The sequence below is a fragment of the Tursiops truncatus genome, chromosome 2 (genome assembly GCF_011762595.2).
Source record: "Tursiops truncatus isolate mTurTru1 chromosome 2, mTurTru1.mat.Y, whole genome shotgun sequence".
Classification (NCBI taxonomy): Eukaryota; Metazoa; Chordata; class Mammalia; order Artiodactyla; family Delphinidae; genus Tursiops; species Tursiops truncatus.
In genome coordinates this window covers 54792677-54817328 of record NC_047035.1, presented here as the reverse complement: position 1 = coordinate 54817328, position 24652 = coordinate 54792677, and the positions used below count along the sequence as shown (strand labels likewise).

The following is a 24652-nucleotide window of genomic DNA, read 5'->3' as shown; positions in this document are numbered from 1 at the left end:
TGCATTTTTAACAAATAAGTTAGGTATTTCTAGGATCAAGTTTTAGAAACACTATTATTGTATTTACTGTAAGATATTCTTGGTTAAATTTAATATGCTTCCAAAATGTTAAGTTGCTCATGGTTTAGGATTTTATAAATTTGGGTTTACATTTTTTGTTTCTTTGGGATAGGGTTTGTTTTGTTTTCAGTAAGCAAGTGATTTCTACAAGTTTATTGTTTAATTGGTGAAACATAAAAATGGTAATGCTCAGAATAAGGACTACCTAAATATAATTACGTAAAAATTATAAATTCATTCTGTCTTCACATCAGCATTTCCAGATTTCCACATAGATTCCACTACTACCTACTATAGCACATTGTGCTGAATTTCCTGAATGTTGTTTTAGCAAACTTTTTTCCTGTAGCTTTACGTTAGTATCAACTATTAGTAGAAAGCATTTCCATCCAAAGCCAATATCTTTATGAGGCTTACTTTATGAATTAATTATCAAAATTAAGAAGAATTTAGAAAGATATCCATGTTACACCCAGAAGGTCTCTATCATTTAATAGCAGATATTTTTTAAATCTTTCTCAATGAATCTGACTTAGTGCCCTATACTCTGCAGTACTCTCTAGCCCAGCGGCCACCAGCCACCTCCTCTCCCTGCTGTCCTGTTTTTATTAAAATACCCTCAACAGTATTAAAAACATTATATTTTATTGTTTTTACTTAATGGTTTACATGGCAGCTATACATAAAAATGGATGGTGACTTAAATATATATTGCCTAGGATTTTCCATTTAGTAGTTTTGTGGTTTTAACAGCTGCAAAGTATTAGTATAGGGTGTTCAGTTTAAACATTCAAATGTAGATTAAAATTTTAGATATTTATTAAAAGGAGGCCTACATTAGGGTTTGATTTGTTTTTAACTAGGAATATAACATTTGTATATTTATGGTACACTAGTCCCTGTACTAATAACCCCTTTACATTTTCTTCATTCAATCCTCACAGAGGTTCTGGAAGAGCTACTACTATTATCCCCATTTTACAAATAAGCTTAAGTGTCTTGACCAGCTTCTGTCAGCAATTTAAGTGGCAGTGCTATGATTTAAAGCCAGGAAGCATAATTCCAGATTCTGAGCTCCTTTCCTATATAGTTTATTGCCTCACAATCCAGACCATGAGAGTGGGAGAAAAGAGAGAAATGGAGAATATAGGCCTCTCTCAGGAAGCAGTTTAAAAATTCTAGATTTAAAAAAAAAAAAAAAAAAAAAATTCTAGATTTAAAAAAATTCTGTTTTGCTGTAAAGTGTCATTTAAACATTAAATGCCTGTCATGTTTTTAAAATATATATATTTGATTATCTCTTTCAAACATTGAATTTTGTATTTCATTGTAATTTTAAAGCCTCTTTTATAAAATGTGATAGTATGGCTTATAATAAATATTCTGATCTGCTAGTAAGGTAAAAAGTATTATAAAAATTTTAAATAAGATAAAACTTTAAAAAATTACTGTAATGTTATAATTTTTAATATTATGTTATTGAACCTTTTTAAAGGTTTAGAAGCCAAGATAGATTTAGAGGAGAGATATGTACCTATGGTATTACATCATTCAAATAAATATTTTTATGTATTTTATTTATTTTATAGGGATTACAACATCCAATGTAAGCATAATTGGTCAACGTGTGAACTATGGGTTTGGATGTGGTGATTTTGAAGATGATAGGCCACATGACATTTCACCTAGTGTTTTAAAAATACAAAATAAGGAACACCCAAGACATTATAAGCATACAAAAGGTTAGTAAATTTCATAAGTTCATTTTTAAGATTCAGTGTCTCTCTGTAAGCATGCCAATAAAGAAAAACTAACTGAGGTCTCAGTTTTGAGATTTTTCTTCTTACCCTTCTGCTGCTGTGTTGTTGTTTGAATAATTTTGCCAAATAGGAGAACACATAGGTTCACATATTAATTTATGGTTTTGTCTGAGGAGCCAATGCAGGGAAGCTGTTACCCAAGAGGTTAAAACTAGGGTTTCCCTGCTGACCTTTAGCCCCAGGATACACACACGCATACACACACATACAGACATTTTACCATTAAAATGCAACGGAGAAATCATGTGAACAAAAGACTCCTAGGTGCCTACTTAGGTTGTAACTATGGAGTAAAACTGTGGAAACAGGAATATAATTTCCCTGTGGTAGAACCTGGGAAGCTTCCTTGTTATCACTAACCATTGTTAATAATTTACATTCCTTTTTTTTTTTTAAACTTAGTAGCAAGCAGCACTTCTGTGACTGCTCTGTTTTTTTCAGAGATCCTATTTCAGCTGCATTTAAATTTTTTTCCTCAGGGTAAAGAGGAAGTGATTTTGTTTTGTTGTTGTTGTTGTTTTTTACTATTGGGGTATAGTTGCTTTACAATGTTGTGTTAGTTTCTGCTGTACAATGAAGTGAATCAGCTGTATGTATACATATATCCCCTTCCTCTTGGACCTCCCTCCCACCCATCTAGGTCGCCACAGAGCACCAAGCTGAGCTCCCTGTGTTATACAGCAGGTTCCCACTAGCTATCTGTTTTACACATGGTAGTGTATATATGTCAATCCCAATCTCCCAATTCATCCCACCACCCCTTCCTCCCTCCCGCATGTTCACACGTCCATTCTGTACGTCTGTGTGTCTATTCCTGCCTTGCAAATAGGTTAATATGTACCATTTTTCTAGATTCCACATATATGCATTAATATATGGTATTTGTTTTTCTCTTTCTGACTTACTTCACTCTGTATGACAGACTCTAGGTCCATCCACCTCACTGCAGATAACTCAATTTCGTTCCTTTTTTATGGCTGAGTATATTCCATTGTATATATATACCGCATCTTCTTTATCTATTCGTCTGTCAATGGATATTTAGGTTGCTTCCATGTCCTGGCTATTGTAAATAATGCTGCAGTGAACATTGGGGTGCATGTGTCTTTTCGAGTTATAGTTTTCTCCAGATATATGTCCAGGAGTGAGATTGCTGGATCATATGGTAGCTCTATTTTTAGCTTTTTAAGGAACCTCCATACTGTTCTCCATTGTGGCTGTATCAATTTACATTCCCACCAACAGTGCAAGGGGTTCCCTTTTCTCCACACCTTCTCCAGCATTTATTGTTTTTTTGATATTGAGCTGCATGAGCTCTTTGTATATTTTTTGAGATTAATCCATTGTCAGTTGCTTCATTTGCAAATATTTTCTCCCCTTCTGAGGGTTGTCTTTTCGTCTCGTTTATGGTTTTCTTTGCTGTGCAAAAGCTTTTAATTTTAAGTTTCATTAGGTCCCATTTGTTTATTTTTGCTTTTAGTTTTGTTATTCTAGGAGGTGGGTCAAAAAACAAAGAGGGCGTGATTTTGAAGGGTATAAATATTTCAATAGAGTAAATAGAAGTCACCTGTATTTAAGCATTGTGACCTATCAGTAAAGGTAAGGAGCTGTCATTTTTTTGTGTGTAGCAATCTTGGTTATCATAAGGTCAACTTCTCTTGTTTCTGGTCACCTTAAGTCATACATGTGCAGGTAATCAGGCATTTTAGACATGTATATTTTTTGTGGAGCTAACACAAATTCAGTAAGAGGGAACTTGATGAGAAACCTTTTGTGTTTTGTTGTTGTTGTTTTTGTTTTTTTGGTAAATTTCTTAAAATTTAATCCTTAATATAATTCATAGTATCTGTTCTTTTTAGGAGAGATCATTTGTCCATTGTTTTTACAAAAGAGAATGACAGGGTTTTTTCATATTTACTTACATATTTTATTTCTTATATAAAAAAATCAAATGTAAAAATACTTTTCTTCCTAAAGGTAATATAATTTAATTGTTTTTAAATAATTGCTGAATATGTTCATTTACTGCCAGTGGCTTTTTTTGTTTTGGACAACAGACTCATAAAAATATTTGTATCTTTGATCAATAGTTAATTCTATTCCAGAAAATTACTTCACACTCACACTTCCAACTCTAAACCAAACATATACTAGGTCTATCTGGCCAACAAGAATAAATATGTTCAAGACCAAACTTACCTTCCTTTCTGGACCTGCTCCTCCTCCTTTTTTATCTATTTTTATTAGCAGCATTACCATTTTCCCAGTTACGGAGACTTAAAACTTTACAGTCATCTTTTCTACTTCTCCTTATCCTCCAAGTTCAGGCAGTGACCAATCTTACCAATTCTTTTCAGTTTAATTTGGGCTTTCATTACTTCTTCCCTGGATAATTACAGTAGCCTTGTGATAAGACATTTTATCACTTATTTTCAGTTCTTTTAAATTAAGGCTACATACTCTTGCAGAATTATCTTTCTAAGGTACAGTCATCATCTCTTCCATACTCAAAGCCTTGAGTGGTTTTCACAGAATAAATTTCCTACTCTGTAGCATAATTTTTAAGACCCTTAATAATCTTGCCTCAGCTTACCTTTCTTGAATTACCTCTCACTATACTTCTTTTCATGCCCAATGCTCTAGAATTCTTAATACTAGAAGTTTTCTTGGTTTGTATGTACAGTCTTCATTGATGCCCTTTCCTAATCTTAATGTGTCCAGATCATGTCTGTTTTTTGAATATGGCTAAAAGCCATTTCTTTAGGAAGCTTTCCCCATGTTTCTGGTCTGGAGTAGTATAAGATAAAGTTAAGATACTGTCATCTTTATATCCCTATTATGCTTTGTATATAATGGTGTTCATGCCACATGTTAAATGAATGGAGTGGTGATGAGCCAACCAAAGCTAATAGTGTGGCCTTGGGCACAATCAGACAAAACTTGCATCCTCAAATAATCAGGTTAAAGTAAATACTGAGTGCAGTGCTAAAAGGAATAAAAAAAACTTCCAAAAGAAATATTGGCAATGAGTGGCAAATGTGAATGGATTCCTTTTACAAGAAACTTCAGACTTCTTTAGGATTAGCTCTCAGAACCACCTCTTCCTTTTCTCTGCTGGTTGTCCCTTTGAACCTGCCCATTTTCTAGCATATTAACCTGGAGCCCCAATTAATGATTTGAGAAAGTGATTAAGATGGATGCTTGGAGTGTTAGCAAACTAGATTCCATGAGTTAATATTTTCTCTTTCTCTGTTTGAATGAATGGGACAGAAATAACAACAAAAAAAGATTATATAAGGATAGTTCATATGCAAAAAATCTTTTAAGCATATTTTTTCTTTATATGTTAGAATTGAGATTTGAGCAATATTTCTTTCAGTAATTCTTTGCTTAGAAGAAACTGTAGGGTAAAAAGTAAAAGTAACATTAAAAATGATGTTATGATCGCTGCTCATTAATTATTTCCAGTTCTCCTTTTGGCTAATCAGCAGGAATACACTTCTCTGACCCTTTGCAGTTAGATGATCACATGAGTTTCTTTAACCAATGAAACGTAATCAGAAGTGACATGTGGGTAGAAGGGCTTTAGAACAGGTTCATGATTCTCTTTTTCCATCTTCCTCCTGCCACTATGATTCTGACGTTCTAGGTGATGAACCCTGGTCCTTGAGTAAGGATTATATGGAGCAGAACCTCTCCCCTGTTTCAAGAACGAATATTATATGATTGAAAAAAAAAGCTTTGTTTTGTTAAGGTAAAAATAAAAACAACCAAAAATGGTGTTATGTCAGCCTCTCTTATAAATGAAATTAAGCTACTTAAATATGTTTTTTATGTGTTTCCTCATGAGATTTGTCTAATTATCAATCATCTCTTAATAGTTTATGTATAGATTTTATGTTTGTGAACTATTGTGGAGCAAATTGTTCCATTTACTGAGATTTGTTTCTCTTTGTCACCAAACACTTTTTGGGGCTACCTGATGTTTCTGTCAGTTGACCCTGAATTAATTATATTTTGCTTTCCATTTTTTCTGCCTTATAACATTCATCTAACATTTATTGAGCACCTACTATGTGCCAAGCACTGTACTAACGGTCTCTGGAAAAGAATGATAATCAAAATTAGACATAGATGCTATTCCCATAGAGCTTACAGTCTAGTAGGAGAGAGGATAATTAAATAATCACAAACTGAGCTAGAAGTTAACCTAGGAAAGTACAGATTGCTGTAAAATTGACTTGATCTGTTCCTGGGGGTTAGACGCTTTCCTTCCAAGTTATCCTTTTGTTGGTTGATTATCATGTGGTGATTATTTTCTTGTATATCTTTTCCACTCTCTTTTTTTGGCTGTGTCAGGTCTACATTGTTGCGCTTGGGCTTTCTCTAGTTGTGGCAAGTGGGGACTACTCTTCGTTGCGGTGCATGGGCTTCTCATTGCAGTGGCTTCTCTTGTTGCAGAGCATGAGCTCTAGGCATGCAGGCTTCAGTAATCGTGGCACGTGGGCTCAGTAGCTGTGGCTCGCAGACTCTAGAGCACAGCCTCCATAGTTGTGGCACACGGGCTTAGTTGCTCTGTGGCATGTGGGATCTTCCTGGACCAGGGCTCAAACCCATGGCCCCTGCATTGGCAGGAGGATTCTTAACCACTGCACCACCAGGGAAGTGCCATCTTTCCCACTCTTAACCTTGGCATGTATAAACTCCTTAAGTGTTTCAAGGTTTCTTTTCTCTCTAGTGCCTAGTCTGAACTAGGTTTCTTTTTTTAATTGAAATATAGTTGATTTACAATATTGTATTAGTTTTACATATATAGCAAAGTGATTCAATTATATATATATTTTTCAGATTATTTTCCATTATAGGTTATTACAAGATATTGAATATAGTTCCCTGTGCTATAAAGTAAATCCTTGTTGCTTATCTATTTTATGTATAGTAGTGTGTGTATGTTAATCCCATACTCCTAGTTTATTCCTCCCTTCCCTCCCATTTCTATTTGGTAACCAGAAGTTTGTTTTCTATGTCTGTGAGTCTGTTTCTGATTTGTATATGGATTCATTTATATTATTTTTTATATTCCACATATAGTGATAGCATATAATATTTGTTTTTCTCTTTCTGACTTACTTAGTATGATATTCTCTGGATCAATCCATGTTGCTGCAAATGGCAATATTTCATTCTTTTTTATGGCTGAGTAATATTCCATTGTGTATGTGTATATATGTATGTATGTATACATATATATATATAATATATACATATACATCACATCTTCTTAAACCAGTCATCTGTTGATGGGCACTTGTGTTTTTTCCATGTCTTGACTATTGTAAATAGTGCTGCTGTGAACATTAGGGTGCATGTATGTTTTCAAAGTAGTGTTTTCATTTTTTTCTGGATATATACCCAGGAGCGGAATTGCTGGATCATGTAATAGTGTTTTCCATAATGGTTGCACCAATTTACAGTCCCACCAACAATGTACAAGTGTTCTCTTTTCTCCACCTCCTCTCCAGTATTTATTACTTGTAGACTTTTTGATAGTAGCCATTTTGACCGGTACCTCGTTGTGATTTTGATTTGCATTTCTCTAATACTTAGCAATATTGAGCATCTTTTCATGTGCCCATTGGCCATCTGTACGTCTACTTTGGAGACATGTCTGTTTAGGTCTTCTGCCCATTTTTTGAGTTTGTTTTTCTGATACTGAATTTTATGAGCTATTTGTATATTTTGGATATTAACCCTTGTTGGTCACATCAATTGCAAATATTTCCTCTGATTCCCTAGGCTGTCTTTTCATCTTGTTTATGGTTTCCTTTGCTATGCAAAAGCTTTTAAGTTTGATTAGGTCCCATTTGTTTATTTTTGCTTTTATTTCTTTTGCCTTGGGAGACTGATCTAAGAAAACATTAGTACAATTTATGTTTGAGAATGTTTTGCCTGTGTACTGTTCTAGAAGTTTTATGGTGTCATGTCTTACGTTTAGGTCTTTATGGGTTTATTTTTGAATATGGTGTGAGGTAGTGTTCTAATTTCATTAATTTACATGTAGCTGTCCAGCTTTTCCAACACCACTTGCTGAAGAGGCTGAGAAATTCTCAAACATAGAGAAGGAAACAGATATCCAGGTACAGGAAACACAGAGGGTCCCAAACAAGATGAACCCAAACACCCACACCAAGACATATAATTAACATGGAAAAAGTTAAGGAGAGGATTCTAAAGACAGCAAGAGAAAAACAAAGAGTCAAAGAGTCAGTTACAAGGGAACCTCCATAAGGCTATCAGCTAATTTCTCTGCAGAAACTTTGCAGTCCACAAGGGAGTGGCATGATATATTCAAAGTCCTGAAAGGGAAAAACCTACAACCTAGAATACTCTACCCAGCAAGTTTATCACACAAATCAAAAACATACATAGATTCACAAAAACCAAAAAGAAAGGAACTCCAACATAATACACAATCATCAAACTACAAAAGGGAAAACAAAAGGAAGAAATGAACAAAGAAGAACTACAGAATCAACTGGGAAACAAGGTTTAAAATGGCAATAAGTACATACCTATTAATAATCACTTTAAATATCAATGGACTAAATACTCCAATCAAAAGACACTGAATGGGGGCTTCCCTGGTGGCACAGTGGTTGAGAGTCCGCCTGCCGATTCAGGGGACACGGGTTCGTTCACCAGTCCGGGAAGATCCCGCATGCCGCGGAGCGGCTGGGCCTGTGAGCCATGGCTGCTGAGCCTGCGCGTCCGGAGCCTGTGCTCCGCAACAGGAGAGGCCACAACAGTGAGAGGCCTGCGTACCGCAAAAAAGACACTGAATGGCAGATTGGATAAAAACACAAGAACCTACAATATGCTGCCTACAAGAGACTCACGTTAGAGCAAAGAACACATAAAGATTGAAAGTGAGGGGATGGAAAATGATATTTTATGCAGATGGAAATAACAAGAAAGTGGGAGTAGCAATACTCATATCAGACACAATAGACTTTTTCTTTTTTAATAAATCTTTGTTGGAGTATAATTGCTTCACAATACTGTGTTAGTTTTTGTTGCACAACAAAGCAAATCAGCCATATGCATACACATGTCCCCATATCCCCTCCCTCATGAGCCTCCCTCCCATCCTCCCTAACCCACCCCTCTAGATCATCGCATAACACCGAGCTCATCTCCCTGTGCTATGCTGCTGCTTCCCACCAGCCAACTATTTTACATTCAGTAGTGTATGTATGTCGATGCTATTCTCACTTCACCCCAGGTTTGCCCTCCCACCCCATGTCCTCAAGTCCATTTTCTAAAGACAAAATAGACTTTAAAACAAAGTTCATAAAGAAAGACAAAGAAGGACATTATATCATGATAAAAGGATCAATACAAGAAGAGGATATTACTCTCATTAACATATATGTACTCAGTATAGGAGCACCTAAATACACTATATAAAACAAATACTAACAGACATGAAGAGAGAAACTGACAGGAATACAATAATACTAGGAGACTTTAACACCCCACTGAGATCAATGGACAGATTTCCAGACAGAAAGTCAATAAGGGAACAGAGATCCTAAGTGATGCAATAGACCAGTTGGACTTAATTGATATCTATAGAACACTACATTGATAAAACCCAGAATACACATTCTTTTCAAGTGCCCATGGAACATTCTCTGCAATAGATGACATACTAGGTCACCAAACAAGCCTCAACAAATTTAGGAGGATAGAAATTATTTCAAGCATCTTTTCTAACCACAATGGTATGAAACTGTAGAAATCAGCCACAGAAAGAAAAAAACCCATCACATGGATACTAAGCAACATGGAAGTAAAAAACCAGTGGGTAAACGATGAAACCAAGGAGGAAATCAGAAAATACCTCAAGACAAGTGACAATGAAAATACAACTTTACAAAATCTATGGGTTGTAGCAAAAGCATTTCTAAGAGGGAAGTTTATAGCGATACAGACATTCCTCAAGAAACAAGAAAAATCTCAAATAACCTAACCTACCACCTAAAAGAACTAGAAGAAGAAGGACAAACAAAACCCAAAGCCAGCAGAAGGAAGGAAATAAATAAATATCAGAGAGGAAATAAATAGAGATCAAAAAAATAAAAAGATCAATAAAACCAAGAGCTGTTTTTTTTGTTTGTTTGTTTTTAAGATAAACAAAATTGACAAACCTCTAGCCAGGCTCACCAAGAAGAAAAGAGAGAGGACCCCGAAAAAACATAAGAAGGTAAAGAGAAATAACAACTGATACCACAGAAATACAAAAACTCATGAGAATACTATGAAGAGTTATATGCCAACAAATTGGACAAATTTTTAGAAATATACAGCCTGCCAAAATTTAGTCAGGAAGAAACATATTTTGAACAGACTGATCACTAGAAGTGAAATAGAATCTGTAATTTAAAAAGCTCTCTGCAAGCAAAAATCTCAGACCAGACAGCTTCACTGGGAAATTCTACCAAACATACAAGACCTTACACCTATCCTTCTCAAACTATTCCAAAAGATTGAAGAGGAGGGAACACTCCCTAATTCATTCTATGAAGCCACTGTCACCCTGATACCAAAACCAGACAAAGACATTAAGAAAAGAAAATTACAGATCAATATGTTTCATAAACATAGATGTACAAATCCGCAACAAAATATTAGCAAATATTTTTTGATTTGGTCCAGTGGTTAAGAATCCACCTTCTAATGCAGGGGACGTGGGTTCGATCCCTGGTCGGGGAACTAAGATCCCACATGCCATGGGGCAGCTAAGCCCATGCGCCACAGCTACTGAGCCCACACGCTCTAGAGCCCATGAGCCACAACTAGAGAGCCTGCTTGCTGCAACTACTGAGCCCGCGCACTCTGGAGCCCATGCGCCACAACTAGAGAACCTTTGTGCCGCAGCTACTGAGCCTGCACACTCTAGAGCCTGCGTGCTGCAATGAAAGATCCCATGTGCTGCAGCAAAGATCCTGTGTGCCACAACTAAGACCCAATGCAGCCAAATCAATCAATCAATCAGAAAAGAAAACTTTCCAAAATATTAGCAAACTGAATCCAACAATACGTAAAAAGGATCATACATCACAATCAAGTTGGATTCATTTTAGGGTCACAAGGATGGTTCATCATAATAAATCAATCAATGTGATATATCAGTACTACATCAACAGGAAGCCATATGATCATCGCAATAGATGCAGAAAAAGTATTTGATAAAATTCAGCATCCATCCATGGTAAAAACTCTCACCCAAGTGGGTATAGAGGGAACATATCTCAAAAGCCATTTACAGCAAACCCACAGCCAACATAATACTCAATGGTGAAAAGCTAAAAGCCTTCCCACTAAATTCAGGAACAAGACAAGGATACCTGCTCTCACCACTTCTATTGAGCATAGTATTGGAAGCATTCAGACAAGAAAAAGAAACAAAAGGTATCCAAATCAGAAGGGAGGTGGTAAAACTGTCCCTATTGGCAGATGACATGATACTCTATATAGGGACCCCTAAAGACTCCACACAAAAATTATTAGAACTAATAGATGAATTCAGCAAGGTAGCAGGATACAAGATTAATATACAGAAATCTGTTACATTTTTTTACAGTAACAATGAAATATCAGAAAGATGTTAAAAAAAATCCCATTTAAAATCACGTCAAAAAAAAAAAATACTGGACTTCCCTGGTGGTTCAGTGGTTAAGACTCCGCACTCCCAATGCAGGGGGCATGAGTTCGATCACTGGGGGGGGGGGGGGAACTAAGATCCCACATGCCTCATGGTGTGGCAAAATGAAGAAATGAAATGAAATGAGTGAAAAACCTATATGCTGAAGACTCCAAAACATTGATAAAGGAAATTGATGATGATTTTAAGAAATGGAAAGCTATCCCATGCTCTTGGATTGGAAGAGTTAATGTTTAAAAGTTAATACTACCCAAAGCAAACTATACAGATATAATGTGATCCCTATCAAAATACGCATGGCATTTTTCACAGAACTAGAACAATAATACTAAAATTTATATGGAATCACAAAACACCCAGAATTGCCAAAGCAGTCCTGAGGAAAAAAGAATGAAGATGGAGGCATATCCCTTTGAGACTTCAAACAATACTGCAGCACTACAGTAAACAAAACAGCGTGGTATTTGCACAAAAACAGACATATAGATCAATGGAACAGAATAGAGAGCTCAGAAATAAACCCATGCACCTACAGTCAATTAATCTATGACAAAGGAGGCAAGAATATACAATGGACAAACCAGATATTCTAATTATAAATATTTATTGAGTTGGGCTTCCCTGGTGGCGCAGTGGTTGAGAGTCTGCCTGCCGATGCAGGGGACACAGGTTCGTGCCCCGGTCCGGGAAGATCCCACATGCCGCGGAGTGGCTGGGCCCGTGAGCCATGGCCGCTGAGCCTGCGTGTCTGGAGCCTGTGCTCCGCAACGGGAGAGTTCACAACAGTGAGAGGCCTGCGTACCGCAAAAACAATAAATAAATAAATATTTATTTATTTATTGAGTTAATGAATATGCGTAAATATATAAATTGTAAATTCTTTGTATGAAGTTAGTTTTCAGTTTTAAAAGATCATGTTATGATATCCTGAAATACTATATAAATATGTATTTTTTAATGTGGGTTTTTTTGTTTCTTTAGGATTTACAGGGTCATCATCAAATTTCCACCAAATTTCCAGTTTTGACTTCATGTCTACAAATACCTTATCAGAAGACTCAGTAGTAGTTGTTGGAAAAGGTATTTCAAAGTTTTTTAGCTTTTAATTGAATATGTTCTTCACGTATAAGCAAAGCATATCAATAAAGAATAGAGAAGAGTGTGATTCAGGTGTTGAATAGAACTTTCTTTTTAAAAAATCGTTAAATTGAAAGAATTAAAAGTGAATACATAACGTGACATTTCTATCCTCTAATGAAACAACAGTAAATTCATGTCAGTAATTTTCAGAGATGTATTATGTGACAGGTGGAGTTTAGGTACTTCTAAGACACTTTTAGGATCGCTTAGACCATTTTACCACAGTTTAAATTCAAATAGTAGTCCTTATTGATCGACTTTGTCATCAATATAAATTAATATAATTGTATTGTCTCCCATGCAAAGACTAGACAAATCTTAATTAATATCTCTTATATATTTTAGGGGAGTTAGGAAACCTTTGAACAACATATTTGCAAATATCCTTTAAAACTAGCGTTTTTTTCCCCCAACTTTATTGAGGTATAATTGACAAATAAAATTGTAAGATATTTAAAGTGTACAGTGTGATGATTTGATATCCATATACATTGTGAAAGGATTTCCCCATCAAGTTCATTAACACAACCCAGCTAGATTCCTTTTTAATTTTTTAATTAAATTTTATTTTTTAATTAAATTAAAATTAATTTAAGTTAAAATTTAATTTAAATTTCAATTTAATTTTAGTTTAATTTTAATTTCAATTCTAGTTGAGAAACTAGAATATGATGATAGACATTGAGGGTGTACATCTTATTTTTGGTAAATAGAATGAAATGCTCAGAAAGCTTTCCTAACGTCTTTGCTTGATAGAGTCTTATTAAGTTAATTTAAGACCCTCCTCAGGGCTTCCCTGGTGACACAGTGGTTAAAATCACGTTAAGAATCCACCTGCCAACGCAGGGGACATGGGTTCAAGCCCTGGTCCGGGAAGATCCCACATGCTGCAGAGCAACTAAGCCCATGCGCCACAACTACTGAGCTTGCGCTCTAGAGCCCACGAGCCACAACTACTGAGCCCATGTGCCACAACTACTGAAGTCCGCGTGCCTAGAGCCTGTGCTTTGCAGCAAAAGAAGCCACTGCAATGAGAAGCTCACACACTGCAACGAAGAGTAGGCCCCGCTTGGGCTTCCCTGGTGGTGCAGTGGTTGAGAATCTGCCTGCTAATGCAGGGGACACGGGTTCAAGCCCTGGTCTGGGAGGATCTCACATGCCACGGAGCATCTAGGCCCATGAGTCACAACTACTGAGCCTGTGTGTCTGGAGCCTGTGCTCTGCAACAAGAGAGGCCGCGATAGTGAGAGGCCCGCACACCACGATGAAGAGTGGCCCCCGCTTGCCACAACTAGAGAAAGCCCTCGCACAGAAACGAAGACGCAACACAGCAAAAATAAATAAAATAAATTAATAAACTCCTACCCCCAACATCTTCTTTAAAAAAAAAAAAAAAGAGTAGCCCCCGCTCGCCGCAACTAGAGAAAGACCACACGCAGCAACAAAGACCCAACGCAGACAAAAATAAATAAATAAAATTTAAAAAGAAATATATAATAAAAAATAAGTCCCTCCTCAGATTGGCTCCAACCTACCCTTGTAAACTTATTTTCTGTTTTTCCTCTATTTGCCTTGTGCCCAGCCAAACTTATTCACTCCACATACATGCTTTCTACTTGTTCAGCTCTGCTTATGAGCATCCCATCTCATAGGACGTCCTCTCCTCCTTCCTCACTTGTCTATCCAAATTCTTTGTGTCTTCTAATCCCAGCTCAAATCCTTGCTCTTTGAAACCATCTTAAACCCCCAGCTCAGCCAACCGTTCTTTCTTGTGAACTCAGAACTTACAATACGGTGTTCTCATTTGATATTATCATGAAATATCTTGTGGTACCTCATATTATCATCCTGTTAGAGTGTTTTTATATTTTGTGATTATTTAACATGTTTTTCTTATTAACTATATCGTATACTTCTTGAAGACAAGAGCCTTGTCTTAAAACTTTGCTGTCCAGCGTAACATCACATAAATACTTAATGACAGTTTGATGGTTGGTTGCTTTCAGGGGTATTTGGAAGTCCAGTCCCAGCACCAGCAACCTGCAGCCAATCAGTGATATCTTCTGTGGAAAATGGGGATACGTTTTCACTTAAAAGTACTGAACCACCATCAGGGATTTATGGAAGAGCAGTCCAACAGAGTATTCCATCATGTGTTGATGTTGAAAATGAAAAAGATGTAAGGTTATTTACTAATTATTAGGATAAATTTAATGATGCATCATTGTTTTGTGTATATCAGATTTGGGGTAGTGAAAGTGTTTTGATTAAATTTTTTTAAATCTCAGTGTAATTGAAATTCCTGAACTTTAATCATTTAAATGATAGGTTATTCTCCTTTCCCACCAAATATGCTGTCATTCTGGCATAAAGTATCTAGTGTACTTTATGGTCTACATGTACTTTATATACATATATGTATATGTATGTATATATTCAACAATTTCCTAGGATATCCTCAGGGAGTAACAAACTAGTATCTTCAGGCACAAATTTATTTGGAGATTAGCACTAGGTAATTCTATTCAGTTTTAGAATTACTGAAATAAGGACTAAGAAATGTATAGTTTATTTTGTATAACTTACAGTTATCTAAGATGAAGATAGTTATTTTAAATGTCAGACTCCCTGAATGATTTCAGATATTTCAACTTTTTCCTGCAGATTAAAGTTTCTATTTCAAAATCTACTTATGACAAGATGAAACAAAAGAGAAAAGAGGAAAAAGAACTTTTTGACATTAAAGATTGTGAGAAGAATCCTTGGGAACGAATGAAACATACAGGAACTGAGAAAATGGCATCTGAAAGTAAGTGGAATTTAACATTTGCTGTGGTTTTATTTAACTCGTAATATTCTAAAACTAATGTACTATAGTTTAACTGAGGTTGATATATCGCTAATAGTGGAATATGTTGAACTACAACACTGAAATCTGAAAGACCCAGTTACTTCTAACTATTGTAATAAGTATTGTTTCTTATAAAAAGGAAGCTAATTGATTGTTTTTCTCCCTTCTAGACTTAAATATTTTGGGGGATGAGGTGGGAATATGAAAAAAATGAAAGTTCTCCTTTAGAAAACATTGCCTTCAGCCCTCCATTGAAAAAAAGAGGCCAGTTTAAAAAGGTCACCATCTTTAGTGTTTTCAGATTCAGGTAAGATATGTTTAAATATAGGGAGTAATGTCACAAATGCTTATTTAAGTTGAAGAGACCACATGTGGTTCAATGCATTTTGTGATGGAAAGAACACTAAACCAGTAGGAGTCAGTAGACAGACCTGGCTTCTTTAATATTAGTTCTGCCTTTTAATTAGCTTTGTGACCTGAAAACAGGCCTCTATTTTCTGGCCATGTAAAATATCTAAACTATCTGAAAGGCCCAGATTATCTCAAAGATCTCGTCTTTGTTCCCTGCAAATGTTCTTGTTTCACTGAGGGTAGTATTCCATTTTATAGCTAAGGTAACTGAGATTGTGAAGCTGGTTTATTAGATCATGATTAAAAAAATCATTGCATTTATCATTTATTCAGCTAGTCGTTGAGTACTTAATAGGTTCTATACCTGGTCAAGATTAAGCTCCATGTTTCCTGTGCTATTTTAAAAAATATTGACTAGGTCTTAGGTATAGCAACAGCTAGGAAAATCAGAAATTGAAATGAAAAATTGTGTGAACTATAATAAACATTAAAAATTACTGCTTATTATTTTTGTTATTTTTTTTCTAAGGAATAAACTGTATAAACTATAACAAACATTCTTAAATTGATGTTGGGTCTGAAGTCTAGGTGTGAACAAAAAACCCAAGAAGTATAGAAAACGTAAATTTATAAATGTGATCTTAGACAACATACTTAACCTCTCCCAAAGATAAATATAAAAGAGAATTGAACTAGATAAATGTTTGCAATTCTTCCTAGCTTGTATTTCTTTTAATAATGCAGGAAGTGTAGAAAATGTTTTAAAAATTCTGTATCCTCAAAGTTAGTAATTATTGAGAGTATGCCTGATGAGAGGTGTTAGCCTGTAAAATTACTGGTTAAACACGGCCCTGAGTACCAGTTAAATCTAGGCATTTGTGACATTTAAGCCTATTTTCAGCATTCTTAAATAGTTTCACTAATTATTACTGTCATAGAATCTAGGGGGAGAAAAACCCACAAAACTTCTTACTTAAGTCAGTAGTTAACAGTAGGAATAGAAGTACAAATAGTAGCAAATCATACAAAGAGTAGCAAATCATAAATTGTTTCATATTCATTCTTGCTAGAGACATCAACTAATTTTGTGATTTTTCTCGCCTATAATATAGGCTTTGCAGATTTTATTTCTAAGCAGTATAAGGAGAGTGCTTCCTTGAAATCATGCTTATATTTTGAACAGAAGAATATGCTTACAAGATAACTACAAACAGTGAGAGTAACCTTTTAGAGACTTGCCACAACATTTTTATTGTATTTTATAAAAGTAGCAGGCTTCAGGAGGGGATGTTTAAACAAAAAACCCTTAGTTTGGGCAGCACTGCTTTAGATTGATACTCTGTACACCTCCTTTTCCAGAGTAGTATTTGTTTTGTTTTTTTTCACTTTTTTCAGGTAAAAACAGTAGAAATAGTGGTATAACCCCAAGGTTGATAACTTGGTGTTTATCTGCATCTCTTCCTAATGAATTATTCTCTCATGAGAATGGAGGTGGAGTAGATATAGAGAGGGAATCCTTAAAACTTTAGGAACAGTTTCTTCACCTGTAATGTAGGAATAATAGTAACCATCACATAGGGTTGTTGAATGAATCAAATGGGATAATGTAAGTGAAGCACTTAGCACAATGCAGGCAAGATGTCAATAAATGACAGTTAGTAGTGCTATTTTGTTATTTGCTATTCTTTCTGGATTGTAAAATTCCAAAGTTGAGTTTTGGGTTTTTTTTTTTTAATACATGTCAGTCTTACATATGAAACCTAATGAGGGTGCATCTGAATCATCAAAAAAAATTAATGATGTCTATTTATCATATTCATTAATTGTCATATAATTTTCTTCGTATGTGATTTACTCTAACAAAAACTGGTACAAGTTTATCACTACAGTAATCCAGAATACCATATTCATCTTTTTGCATGTCTCTTCTCATCGGGTATGTGATAAAGTTTGGAAAGCAGGGATTCTGTCTTAGACCTCTTTGTATAAAATCTAGGGTGATAGTAGACCTAGATGAAAATCCTGCCTTTGCCACTCATTAGCATTGAGACCTTGAATACATTTCTTAGCCTCTGTAAAACTCAGTTATTTTCTCTCGGTTGCAAATTAGAGATAATGAGAATATCCATCACCTTTGTTGAGAGAATTAAATGTAGTAAAGTTTGTAAAGTCTTTATCACAACATCTAACACAAAGTATTTAATAAGTGTTAACTAATATCATTAATATCTTGCCTTTGGATTTTAATTGCATCTGAATATGTAATTAATATACAGCATCAAGTGTAATTTCTTATATTTGTGTATCTCATGTGTTTCATCTAACATTTTCTTAAGAACAGCATGGTTGATAAATACTTTTTATTATAGTCATTTTCTAGTGCTTAATATTACCTTTTTAAAGTTATCTCTTAACATGAAAAAATAACTAACCTTTATCCATTTACAAAAACCATTACACATTCTATTTTATCTTTTTGGTCTATTCCGTTCTAACACCTTCACTGCATGTGTCTTACATTATGCAGTGCCCTCAAGGTATTACCCTGAGCACTCAGATGATTTGCTTCCCCAATATCTAGGCCAATGCCTTACATCTAGAAAATGGAAAGTAAATGTTTGATTATGGAAGAAACATCGACCACATTACTACACATGGTCTTAGGATTTTTAGTATACCATTAATTCAATAACAATAGCAAAAATTGGTAATTTATATACAGTTGTCACAAAGCTTCATTTCTGTTATCGGTTGTACAGTGAAACAGGTATATATCCACATGTTTTTACAAAATGGGATCATATGCTTCTTACTGACTTTTAGCTCTTAAAGCTAGACTTTGTTATATGACTCATGACTGCAAAACCACTTATATACTTACAGTAAATGTAATTTAATAATTTTGTATATAAAAAGTATAGTTTTAAATAGCTTTGGTATCCAGGTATTACAATTTTGTTAGAGACTAAACTAATAGTTACTAGTTTCTATAAGAAATATTCATAGAGTCTATGGTCAGAATATTATTTGTACCCCTTTGTATCAGAGTTATTCGATGCTTTATTTAGTATGTTTCTTTGTTTTAGATGAAGCATCTCCTGGAGCCATTCCACAGTATAAAGAAAGGATGCCTTCTGTCACTCATAGTCCAGAAATAATGGATTCATCAGAACTACGGCCATTTTCCAAACCAGAAGTAGCACTGACAGAAGCTCTGAGGCTTTTAGCTGATGAGGATTGGTGAGTTCACCATCCTTAACTTAAAACTAAGCTGAGTTCCAAAAGTTTTCTGAAAGTTTATTTTTAGAAACCTTGAAACATTTCCTATTAAAATAGTCTTAGGAATGATTATTTTACTTTTTAGGCAGTCTGAGTTTTTTCCAACTTATTAATGTAGCTGAACTCTGGTCCTAATAGCACTGTATTACCTGTTATATTATAACTTACATACCATAAGGACATAGTTAGCTTTATTATGGATTATGCAAACCTTTTGGTATTAAGTATAAATCTCATCATTTCTCCAAGTGTTTCTCTGTGAAATATATCCTATAAAAATCCTGAAAATCCTTATCTGTTCCTACCACAGCTACAACAGCCACCCAGCCAACCCAGCCAATAACTCAAGGGGAAAAAAAAGACAGTGGCATTCCACTTGCTTCAGCTGGAACATCTCTTGGCTCCCCTTGTCCCATTTCCTCCCCTAGTCAATCTTCAGTCTCTCTCTGCATCCACCTCCTATACCTCATCATCAGTTTTGCTTCTTTTCTAGATTCATATTCATCAACATAAAAATGTGCTATAATATTTCCTGTTTTTAAAACTCCTTCCGAAACTGCACATCTTCTTCACATTTTCACATTTCTTTTCTCCCCCCTTTTTAGCAAAAGTCCTCAAAAAGGCTAATTCATTGTGTCTGCTTTTTCACCTCATGTTCTCTTCTCAACCTTCTTTGATTGGCTTTCAGCCCTCCCCACTGTGACTGCCACTTCACTAAAACTGCAGAAGTGGCCATTTGCTAAACACTGGTCACTTATTAGTCCTCATCATACTTAGCCTCTCAGCATCATTTGACACAGTTGACACTCCCTTCTTCATATACTTTTTTTCTTTTCACCCTGGAAAAATTTGAGACTCTTGGTTCTTTTCCTGCTTCAGTACTTAATGTTTGATTTCAAAATTGAGGAGTGCTCCAGAATTTAATCCACTGGCGTTCTCTATCTACATTAATCCCATAGATCCAGGCTGGCAATCTTTCCCTATAAAGAGCCAGATAGTAAAATATTTTAGGCTTTTCAGGCCACTTGTCTCTGTTGCAGCTACTCAACTTTGCCGTTATAGTGCAAAATCAGCCTTAGACAGTATGAAAATGAATGGGCACGGTTGTCTTTCAGTGAACTTTACTTATAAAAATTTTACTTATAGAAGTAAACTCTGATGGGGCTCGATTTGGTCTGTGAGCCATAGTTTGCCAACCCCTTTCTTAAATGATCTCATTCAATTCAATAGCTTTAAATTCTATCCGTACTCTGATTTCTCATAAATGCTTATCTGAATCCCTGGTATCTTCTTGAGCTCTGGACTTGTAATTGAACTGCCTCCTTGACTTCCACTTGGATGCCAATAGACATCTTAAATTTAACATGGCCAAAACAGAACTCTTGAAATTCCACTTCCTGCCAAGATAGATTAACAGGCATTAGATTTGCCTTCACATCAGAAAGAACTAAAGAAATAATACAAAATATATGAAACAATGGTTTTCAGAGTATTGCTAACCAGGCAGTGAAAGACAGTGATCCCTGAGAAACAAAGGTGAGCCCTTGCTAACTTCCTACACAGCTTAGGGAGGGGAAAACCATGTAGATACCAGCAGAGATAGAGATAGAGCTGGGAGTTTGGGGAGGCCAAGATAGCTAGAGCTTACAGGGCAGAATGCCAGAGGAGGATACAGTTCCTTAAAGAACTCTAAGAACCTTCAGAAGATTATTCTCAAATGTTTAGCTGAGTATTTGGTCAAGGCATGCTTGTGAAACCAGAACAAGGACCACTCATAGAAGTTACAAAAAATGTTCCCTGGGATGTATACAAGGGCAAGAATACTTTCTCTCCCCACCGGCAGCGTGGAAAACCTTATAATTCACATGGCATTGGGTAAAATACTCAGAAGAGTTTTGCTTCATCTATGGAATGAATAAGCCCTAGGCTAAAGACTAGTTTTGTTTCTCCAAACAGAGCATAAAAGCAAGGCCTGAAAGGATCAGACTTTCCAAGTAACTTAACTATATCTCATAATGAAGCCCAAAAATATTTATAGGAATACAAAAATATCTAAGGTAAAAATTCACAATGCCTGGCATCCAATAAAAAATTACCAGGCATGCAAAGAAGCAGGAAAATACAACCCATAATGAAAAGGAAAAAAAGAAAGCAATTGAAACTAATCCAAAAATGATATAGATGATAGAATTAGTAGACAAAGACATTATAACTATAGTTATAATTCTAATCCATGTGTTAAAGAAACTAGAAGAAAGACATGAACAGAGGATCGGTGAGCTGTAGGACAACTTGCAAAATCCCTTTTGTTATATAATGTAACATGATTGAGAGAAGTGATATCCCATCATATTCACCCTCAAGGAGAGAGTATTATTCATGGCATGTACACCTGGGACAGGAATCAAGGTGCCATCTTAGAATTCTATCACATCACGAATAAAGAGGGCCATTTTATATTGATAAGGGAGTTAATTCATCAAGAAGACATGGCAATCCTGAACCATATTTTATTATATAATATAATATTATATAAATTATATTACCATATAATGGAGCTTCAAAATACATTAAGCAAAAACTGGTAGAACTGCAAAGAAATAAACAACTCCACAGTTATAGTTGGAACTCAAACAATCCTCTCATTAATTGATAAAACTAGTAGAAAGAAAATTAGTAAGGATATAGAAGACTTTCAACTTGACCTGACTGATATTTATAGAACACTCCACCTAAAACAACAGAATTCACATTCTTTTCAAGTCTGCAAGGAACATTTACCAAGAAAAACCATATTCTGGAACATAAAACAAGTAATTTAAAAGGTTTCAGATTATACAAATTTTGTTCTCTGACCACAGTGGAATTAAATTAGAAGTTAGGAACACATACCTGTAAAATCTCTAAATATTTGGAAACTAAGTAACATACTTATAAATCACCCATGGCTGTAAGAAGAAATCATAAGGGAAATTAGAAAATATTTTGAACTTAATAAAATTAAGAATGAAACATTATATCAGTGACCTCAGCTTTCATCTTAAACTGAAACAGAAGAGCAAATGAAGCCCAAAATAAGCAAAAAAAAAAAAGAAAATAATAACATGATGGAAATCAATGAAATAGAAAACAAACAATAGAGGATATAAATGAAAGCAAAAGCGGGCTCTTGGAGAAAATAAATAAAATTGATAAACCTCTAGTCAGACTGATGAAGAAAAAAGAGAAGAAACAGATGAATATATCAGGAATGAGAGAAGGAACATCACTACTGATCATACAGCTATTAAATAATAAAGGAATATGATAAACAGCTTTATGCCCATAAATTCGACAACTTAGTGAAATACACAGATTCCTTGAAAGACAGAATCTACCAAAACTCACTCAAAAAGTAGATAATCTATATAACCCAATACCTATTGAGGAAATTGAATTTGAGTTTCTTTCCCACAAAGAAAACTCCATGCTTGGATGGTTTCACTAGTGAATTATACCAAACATTTAGGAAAGAAATTCTATACAAACTTTTAGAACATTGAAGAGGCTGGTATACTTCGCATCTCATTCTTTGAAACCAGTATACCCTGATGTCAAAACCATGCAGATGCATGTTTCACATGAACTTGAAAAGAATCTGCATTCTGAAGTTGTTTGTAGTGTTCTATAAAGGTTAAGAAGATTAGGTTGGTTGGTAGTGGTTGACAGTGTTAAGTTTTCTGTATCCTTACTGACTTCCTGTTTATTTGTTTCATCAGTTACTGGGCTTTTGCAATCTCCAACTATAGTTTAAGATTTGTATATTCCTCCTTAAATTAAGTTGATTTTTTGTCCGTTTCTTTTTAACACTTAAATTTTGTTCAGTGGCTTGCATATTTCTGAGCTAAAGTCTTTTATCATTGTTATCTTTGTTACTCCTGTGTGTAATTTGCCCTTTTTTCTATGGCTGCTTTTAAGAATATTCCCTTCAACACTCTTTTTAGTAATTTGATAATGGTGTTCCATTTTGTGTTTATTTTATGGTTATCCTGTTTAGGATTTGTTCTTGGATCTGAGAATTTATAGATTTGATGAAAAAATTTCAGCCACTATTTCTTAATTTCTTTTTCTACTTTCCTCTCTCTTGACTCCACTTTCTGTTATTTACTTTGTGTACAGAATCTGGTTGTTTGTGCATCTGAACAGTAACTGTAACAGTTTTATGCTTAATCAAAAAATGAAAATCTTGAACCAGACAGCTATTAAATAGGTTTACTCTTGCCACCTTGGAATCTTAGGTCTTTTCTCCCTATTTTCCGTAACTTATTCAGGGGATTTAAATGCTTAGAAAAATAACCACCATCAATATTACCAACTAAGGAAACTCAGCTTGCATTTTTCAAACATATAAGATGGAAACCATCAAGTTTAAAATGTTATATCCCAATCTCACTTGAATCTACCGTCTTGTTAGTATTCACCTACCCTTCATCTGGCTCATTAGGTAAGATAATGAAAAAGAAATACAAGTTACAGAAACATCTCTTGATGGTTTTCTGCACTTGGATTATATACTCACCAACAAAGTAATACGTAGTTACTTAATCTCCTTCCATTTTTGTTTTACTGATTCCCTCACATTTGATTTGCCATTCCTTTCCCTTCTGTTCTCTAAAAAGAATATGACATTCTTACTGGTGGAGAAATGTTCCTTTTTATTTATAAAGCATGAACTTAGTTTGACTGTCAATAGTGCTTTTGGCTCTTAAAAGATGTTCTGGATCATGAAAGAGAACTATAGGAGTGAACAAAACTTTCCATATCTTTTTATTTGAGCTTCCTACATGATAAGGGAAAATACCCAGGGTCTTCTCGTTGACAGTATTCCATACACACAAAAGAAGAAATCTGAGATCCTGTTCCAGTTGAGCCCCATTTAATGCATGATTTTGTTGTTTCTTTCTTTTTCCCATAGGGAGAAGAAAATTGAGGGACTGAACTTTATTAGATGCTTAGCTGCTTTTCATTCTGAAATATTGAACACAAAGTTGCATGAAACAAATTTTGCAGTACTTCAAGAGGTAATCCTATGTTTCAGCTGAGTTAAGGATTGTTTGAATAACAAAGTATAAATATGCCACATTTATTTGACCTTAGAAAAGCTGTACTAAATGAAATCAGTAGGCTTATATGTAAAGTAACTCATGCCTTACTGTGCCACATTTGAAAAAATTGATAAAATGTTGATATTTTTAGGAAATAATACAATACATATTTAAAGCACGTTACTTTGATAGTAAATTTGGTTTCAAAGTCATTATTACTGATTTTCTTTCAGAATTTCAGCAAAATGTACATTTTGGAAATTTTTTTTTTAACATCTTTATTGGAGTATAATTGCTTTACAATGGTGTGCTAGTTTCTGCTTTATAACAAAGTGAATCA

At 34.9% G+C, this 24652-nt stretch overlaps 1 protein-coding gene across 7 annotated transcripts in view; it reads left to right on the top strand.

The window, feature by feature from the left end:
* TOGARAM1 (TOG array regulator of axonemal microtubules 1) overlaps positions 1–24652 on the top strand; it is an 80153-nt gene that overhangs the window by 35059 nt on the left and 20442 nt on the right. For 5 of the 7 annotated variants that reach the window (XR_012329996.1, XM_033851178.2, XM_019923968.3 and 2 more), the window contains 6 exons: positions 1650–1802; positions 12589–12687; positions 14754–14926; positions 15412–15556; positions 19036–19189; positions 24183–24288. Coding sequence is in view for 6 of the 7 variants with exons in the window: in XM_033851178.2 (XP_033707069.1) it covers positions 1650–1802; positions 12589–12687; positions 14754–14926; positions 15412–15556; positions 19036–19189; positions 24183–24288 (830 nt within the window). In the remaining variant the exon portion in view is untranslated. The remainder of the gene's footprint in view (positions 1–1649; positions 1803–12588; positions 12688–14753; positions 14927–15411; positions 15557–19035; positions 19190–24182; positions 24289–24652) is intronic. The other 2 variants (XM_073800521.1, XM_073800522.1) reach the window with 1 other exon arrangement.